This window comes from Anopheles aquasalis, chromosome 2 (assembly GCF_943734665.1).
Source record: "Anopheles aquasalis chromosome 2, idAnoAquaMG_Q_19, whole genome shotgun sequence".
NCBI classification, from domain to species: domain Eukaryota; kingdom Metazoa; phylum Arthropoda; class Insecta; order Diptera; family Culicidae; genus Anopheles; species Anopheles aquasalis.
In genome coordinates this window covers 27,355,001-27,362,500 of record NC_064877.1, presented here as the reverse complement: position 1 = coordinate 27,362,500, position 7,500 = coordinate 27,355,001, and the positions used below count along the sequence as shown (strand labels likewise).

At 48.6% G+C, this 7,500-nt stretch overlaps 1 protein-coding gene across 5 annotated transcripts in view; it reads left to right on the top strand.

Annotated features, from left to right (window-relative positions):
- Nucleotides 1-7,500, top strand: part of LOC126570566 (hemicentin-2) — a 125,519-nt gene that overhangs the window by 91,097 nt on the left and 26,922 nt on the right. For all 5 annotated transcript variants that reach the window (XM_050228412.1, XM_050228413.1, XM_050228415.1 and 2 more), the window contains 2 exons: nucleotides 3,477-3,827; nucleotides 3,963-4,073. In XM_050228412.1, coding sequence (XP_050084369.1) covers nucleotides 3,477-3,827; nucleotides 3,963-4,073 — 462 coding nt within the window. The remainder of the gene's footprint in view (nucleotides 1-3,476; nucleotides 3,828-3,962; nucleotides 4,074-7,500) is intronic.

Below are 7,500 nucleotides of genomic sequence, written 5' to 3'. Positions count from 1 at the left end.
TCCGATGTCTTGTTGGGATTTATTTTTTACGAGTCCGCAGGGATAATGAGCAAAACACTTTCCCTCGGAGCTCTGGGGTGGGGCTCTTTGGGAGGTGCTCTGATTGTTGGAAGCGAAACCATTCGCAGAGTGGTGGTGCGCAGGGTTCGTGGTTCACCGAAAAACAGGTGTGCGAAGAAGATTAAAAATTAATGAACTGGACTTTGGGTCCAGCATTCCAGCCCGAACGCGCCAAACACACGCTCGTCCGATGAACGTATGGGCTCCGCCCCTGCCGGATGAGGGCGTATTTACTGGCCACAAAATGGGTAATGGGAGTGGTGTGGGGAGGGTGCTCTCCCGAATTAAGCGTGTATTTGATGAGGTGGTGGTGGTGGTGTTGTAGTAATGGCGAAAGCAGAAAGGTAAGACGATTTGGTATGAATCTGAAGAAGGTGCATTATTAAAGACTAGTAGAGTTCAATCCAACCGATTTGATCTTGGTTGGACAATTCAGGTGCAGCTATTTGAGACGCAATCTGTAAAAACTTCCAGAATAATAACGTGTCCTTCTGTGAGCTCCTGAGGCAAATTTTCATTCATTGTGACTAACGATAAATCGATAGCAACTTTCACAGTTAAGAAACATTGGTTCGCTGTCATTTGTAGAGTTGTAAAACTGTATTTCAAATGCACTGTCACGATAGTACCTTTATTTTACAACTCGCAACACAAAGCTTCCAACAGGTTGAAAGTAAACACATTTCCAGTTCTGTCCACTAATAGAGGACAAGTGTTTTTACTCGTCAGAAATGAGAATCTTTGCACTGATAAAAGATTAATTGTCTTTTGAATTAGTTTTAAATATATTGAATACCTAATACTCAAATTATATTGGCGCAACAGGTTATAAAAGCCTTATAGTCGAGCTGAGGAATTTTGACAGTTCTTTACAAAGAATGGTTGGATAACATCAACGTCGATTGTAAAGAAAATTGCTTTCATCCTGTCCGTGCTTGGCTACGAAAGCAACTTGATGTAAACCTCTTTTTGACGGCTCTTAACAAAAAGTTGCTATCACAGCAATGCTCTCTATGGTATTCTATCTTAGCAGGATATCTGTGGATTAATATTTATTGGAGAACAGATTCAACTTTACAATCTTATCTTAAAACCAAATAATACCGTACGAAAGATAATAAGTTCAACGCTTCAATCGCATAGTGCTTTACAAAACGCCCAATTGCGGGTTGTTACAAGGCCACTCGCTAATACTAATCTGCTACCAAATGCCATTCATGTCACCTACTCCACGGCGAAAGAAGATCCGGTTGTTTACTAGCATCGGATCCTTTTCAAGTTAACATCCGGTCTCCGCCGTAATGCTCGAGTGCACAGAGGGAAGGAAAAACTGGAGGACACCATTCAGCAACAAACAACCAAGCACTGGTGGCCTTCCACCCTTTTTACATTCCCATCGTGTGCTTCTGGTGGTGGTGGCAAGGGCCAGGGGACACCAAGACGACTTATTTTATTTACCGTGAACATTCTTCCAAATTTCGTCAAAAGCATTCTGGGACAGCAACATTCGTTTTGGTTTGCTGAGCTGGAAATCCTACCCCACTGATGGCTGTTACCTTCATCGCCATCACCACCGCCACCACCATCACAACCACCATTACCACGTCACGTAGTATGATCTGCCCTTTGTCGCCTGGTGTCTGATGCGCTCCAAGCTTCCGGATCTGGACTGACGGTTTGCCAGCCGGTTCAGCGATGCTTTAACCCTCCTTTCTGCACTTTAGGCAGGCAGCCAGGGTGGCAGTCTGTTTGGCTTTGCTTCGGTTACCTGAACCGTCACTAAACCGGAAAAAGGGTTCTCGTGACGGCCGGGTCAGGATCGGTTGCTAACGGCAAAAGTAAACACTTTCCGGGAGGGGAAGTGGGGGGAATCTTGAAGTGCTTGCCCGGCACGAGTGAACCCGGGTGGTCTTTGGTCTCGTTAGCTTTCAGAACATCCCGCGATAGCATCTGGTGGTGCATTGGGAAATCTGTTTTTAAGAAGTTGTTTCACTCGCGACAAAATCACTGGCCACCTCCCGTCTATCGGTTCACCTGTTTCGTCAGTTCGCCAATTCGCCGGGGGGGGGGGGGGGAAAGGCGGGTTAAGGGTTACAGGTATTCAGATGATAATTCGTGGGCTTTGCATGCCAACAGGCTAAGATGGAGTGAGTATTCAGCTACTTTGGGAAGAAAGACATATTATGCAATGAAAGAATTGGTAAGATAACCGAATGTTGGCCAATTTTATAATTGTGTTCTTGAGATTCATTCACTTCAATTCTGGGGTCTCAAACTCGCGGCACGCCAGAATTATTTTGTGTGGCCCGCGGGCACATCTACGGTGTACATGTATGTTGAGTTTGGTTTTTTTTTTAACATATATAAGGACGGACGAGCCGTATGTTTATTAACAATTAACAAATAGTGGGGTAAATTAAATTTCCTTCACTACCCATCGCCATATCCCGGGCTTGCTCGGTTTATGTTGAGTTTGGTAATTATTTGCATTTTCTACGTCATTTTATTTGATGCATATGTTGGAATTGAAGATTGGAAATTCATCTGCAATGACAGCAGCGTTCGAAAATGTAGATATCTGAATTTTACCGGATTTTTCACCTAAATTTCTATAACAAACCCCTGAAAGTATGCAATTTTAACGGTTACCTGGCGCCTCCATCATCGAATCTTGGCAACGGAGCTACATCATTTCGTATGGTCGGCACGGTGTTCAGTTTAGGAATTGCCTTTACCTCTCTGGTATGAACACTAGCACCATCGTTGGGCTTTGATGGGAAAAAGCAAATTTAATAAAGCCATGCACCTCCAAATTATGTAATGAAACGGTCCGCTGACTAGCTGTTACTTTCTTCTGCGGCCCGCATGCTAATATGAGTTTTGAAATACTTGCTTCCACTATTGCTGCATGTTACAATAGCATTAAAGAAAGGAAGGAGCTTTATTTCTCTTTTCATTTCCAAAGGGTTTCAGAAGCCGCCACCCATTGGTCTTTGTTTTAGCTGTTCAAGTGCTTGTTGTAGATTAGATTTCAGTTTTTATTTATGCTTTCCACAGCAATCCCAGTTGCTCGCTAGATATGATTAGATTACATTCGAAGCCCTGGTGCTGCTCTACTTTGTATCAACCTCCTCAGTAGATTCATCTCGTAGATCCTTTTACAGCGTGTTCCTTTTCCCGCACGAATGAAAACGTTTTCCCCATCCGTTTGGCCATCTTGTTTCATAACCAAAGCACCTCGTTTATCGCATGCCATCCCGGAGCAAAAACGGCGCTCCACAGGCGCACCGTGGCCAATATCTTGACAGTTTCATTTCCGTAACCTTTGCCCCGGATGCGCTGGGTTTTTCTTTTTGGGTTTTCCCTCGACTCTTTTGCCAACTTCTACTACTTCTACCCCGTCGACACGATTGCAGTTCCCGCGCGCATCGTATGGGCCGCGATCGATCACGATGCCGAGCTACCGTGCGACATAACGGCACCGTCGGCACAGGATGGCGTGAAGTTGGTCCTGTGGTTCAAGGACTCGACCGGCATCCCGCTGTACAGCTTGGACTCGCGCAGCGGCGTACCGATCGCGGACGCCCAACACTCGACGATTGCCAACGATCTGGGTCAGCGGTTGTTCTTCTCGGTTGGTGCGACACCCAAGGAGGCGCGCCTCAAGATACGGAACATTAAAATGTCCGACGGTGGCGTGTATCGGTGCCGGGTGGACTACTTCAATTCGCCGACGCGCAACTATCGAGTCAATTTGACGCTAGCGGGTAAGTAACCACAGGGTACCTGGAGGGTTCATAGCAGTAGCATCCAGATTATGTCCTACACTATGTAGCTGTGACTCTCTGCGGTAAGCTGGTGGACCTTTTGAAACATTTGATTCCCATTCCACTCGCCCGCAGTTCCACCCGAGGAGCCGAGAATTTTCGACGCCCAGGGCAAGGAGATCTCCACCGTTGCCGGCCCGTTCCGCGAAGGCCACGAGCTGTTCCTCTCCTGTCAGGTGTCCGGTGGTAAGTAATCTCATTTCAATTATTTTACTTTCTGCAACCGTGCCAACACAAAACTTTGACGTCCGATTCTACCCCCGCGGGTTGGGGCAGATCATCATTAGGTTCCTTTCCGTCCGGCCAACGTCCAACTCAAACAAAACTGCCAGCCAGCCCGCCACCCAAAGGGGGATGGTTTTTGTGGGGTGGATTGAAAAACTTTTTCCCTGGCCCCCTGCTCGGCGTCGTGTCGGCAAGGAGTTCTCGGTCCAAGGGGGTTACCGTATTTTTTTGGTTTTTTAATTTCCTTCCATCATCTCAATCTGCCAACCATCATCCAGCTGCCCATTGGTTTGATGAAGAGCCAGCAATGAATGAATGCTGACAGATGGGACGCTGATGATGCTGACGAGTCCATCAGATCAGAGCTTGATGTCATGTAAATATTTATGCGTGATATGGTACCACCGTCTGCGTGTGTGTCTGAATGACCGATGAGACCGCTACCGGTGCTCGGGAGAAGAAACTTTAGAACACAAGGCTCCCCGGGGGGCTGCTGAAGCATTAACTCCTGTTCCGAGCAACCTAGGCGAGCAATGAAGTTGAGATCATGATCACCGTTGTTTACCTTTTGCCACCAAACCAGACCATCGGGCCCGTGCCCCAGACTAAGGCTGCTGACGCGCCCATGGTCATGATGATAGTGGTTGGTACCCCCTTCATTCCCTCCCAAGGGCACCATTCGTCAACGGTTTTACGAACTTTCACCAACACCGATCGGAGTGGTGCGTTGGCAGAACGAGAGAGAGGGAGGAAGCATGGTTCCCGCCAATCAACCAACCATCGTGGGTAGGTGCTGATGATGACGGGCGAATGATTCTTTGTCAATCCGCACGCACACGGCTGATGTAACTCCCACAGTGGCACAGTGGGACCACCAATCGATCAACCAACCGGCTGGTGGGTGGTGGCCAATCGGTCGGTAGGTGGCAACCGACCGGAGCCGTGCCGAGGATCATAAAATCCGAAAAGAATCGAATCCCGTATCCAAACCTCTCGTCCGCATTTTCATGCCTCCCCCCTCGGAAAGCCTCCCCCCAGCGGAAGAAGAGCACGTAGAGTACCCGTTTTTTGGAAGGACGGCCGCCCAGGGCCTGCGTCCGAAAATGTTTGTTTTCCTTTGTGCAATCTGCCTTTCCCTCAGAGCCATCGCGTCAGTGTTGCAAAATGGCTGAACACGAATTCACGCAAAAAAGTCAATTTACTTGCATTCGCCGTTGGTTGGTTTCGCGTTCCAGGGCCTACCATGGGGGTTAGTTCGTTGGCATGTCATCCTGCGATGTGATGTGTCGACGGCCTGACACCATCAAGGTGCCTTTGGTTCTCTTCTCTACCGGTCCAGTGGCCGGATTTCTAGCTGCTCCAGAGGTCCTGGCGCTTCCTGGCGCGCAAACTCAATGCTTGTTAACAATTGCCGTCGGGATCACGCCTTTGCTACCTCTACTTGCTGTACCATCCAGGGATAGCAACCATCCAGGACAGCCAATACGATATTCAACCGTGTCTATGGCGCGCACATTGGCAGCAGCATTGGCGTTAGCTTCATCGACTTGTGTTGGACCGCCCGAGCTCCCGCTACACAAAGTGTTTGTATGTGTGCTCCGATACGCAAAGATTCGATGGCCAGGCACGTGGAAAAGTGGCAAAAAAAAAACAAAATAAAATAAAGATAAATAAATTCGCGCAACGAATCGCCTCGCAGCGTGCGCCTCCATCAGCACTGCCAATGTAGCACCTTCCCCCAGCATGGAGCACCAGCAGCAGCAGCAGCAGCTGATGATGATGATGTTGATGATGGCGGTGGTGAAAGGTGTAAGCGTGAGAGAAGCAGTAGCCTTTTCTTCTTCTTTTTCAGCTTCGTTCGCCTCACCTCTCACATTGCACGGTTTTGTGGTAGTGACGGGGATGGGGACAGCTCGTAAAATGGAACAAAACATTGCTCCGAGGGAGGCGAGGAGCGGGAGAAGCGAACGATCTGCCAGTCACGGTACAGCGTCTAGCGTTCTCAGGCATCATCCCATCCCGCCGGATCGCTCGATCGAAAGTAAACTGTTTGCATTTGAATTTTGCGCCAAGATTGGCGGAACCGGCAATCCCGGGGCCGGCGTTTACGGCGTGGATGGAAAACGGAGAATGTGGAAGGAAACGTATAAAAAAAGTGGTGCTCGTGTTCTGCTGCAGTGCCCTTCATTCGATTATCCAATTCATTGCCAGCTGATAGACATTACGGTGCTCGGGTATTATCGAGCGGTGCTTCTCAATAAACGGGCACTTTTTCCGGGAAGGAAGCTGGTTCATCGATGAAGTCGTACGAATACAGATAAAGGAAAGGATGACCCTTAGGAATGTGGAGCCGTTTTTTTTTTGGGGGGGGGGGGGGGGGAAAGAAGACTCTCGCTCGGGATACCAATTAGTACGATCGGAAGCCAGCCAGCACTCGCGTGCTCGAGCGTTCAATAAATGGAAATGTTAATGCAAATCCTCTCCGGGGTGCATATTCGAATACCAACCTAAAGTGCTACTGAAAGAGTTGAACGAGCCGGATGGATAAAATCAATTTCATTTAAAACCCTTAACCACTCCGCACCGATTGCGCTCGGTTCGTATGCACAAACGAACCGAGCTTTCAAGATTTCCATTTAGCTACAACCATTTGATAGACTCCAGCAGGGGGACTTCACCAACCATCGTACTGGGTAAAACTGGGAAAGGAAGTCCCTTATCTACACCAACCACAACCCGGCTGAGTGAGCCTTTCCTTCTCCGAAGTAAACCACCAGGAAAGGGATGCATCATAAAAAGCATCGTTCCGGTCCCCAGAATCCCATGCGGTGCGATGCTTTCCACACATACACACAGACACTATGAAATTCACAATTCAGCGAGCGAGCGCCTTCCGGTTCCAGTACCATGCCACCAGCTGGGTGGCAGTGCTCAGTGCTCAGCACACTCAGCGCTGGCCACAGTCGTGCGAACTTATTTTCCTAAGTTTTCCTCATCATTGAGCGCCTTTTTTTATTACTCTTCCCCCCGCACCAACGCGCACGACACCACAACGACGCTCCGTTCAGCTCCGTTGTTGTCACGGCGTCTTCCTGTTCTTCGCTGTAAATGGGCTTATTATTTATTTAGTCAAGACGACGACGAGGACGACGGGAACGAGACGAGATGTGTGTATGGATGGGTGAGCCCAAGACGACCCAGTTCTGTGTCCTGTACCCAGAGCACAGGCTCTTTCGACTGTGTTCCGTTCCGTTGTTTTGAACTACTTTTCCTCAGCTTCATCTCTCGTCTTCGAGCGTTTTCGTCAACGGCATACGACGACGACGACGGTGGTGGTGGTGGTCGAAATGGAGCGCATAGTGTACCGAGAAGAAACACTTTATATTCA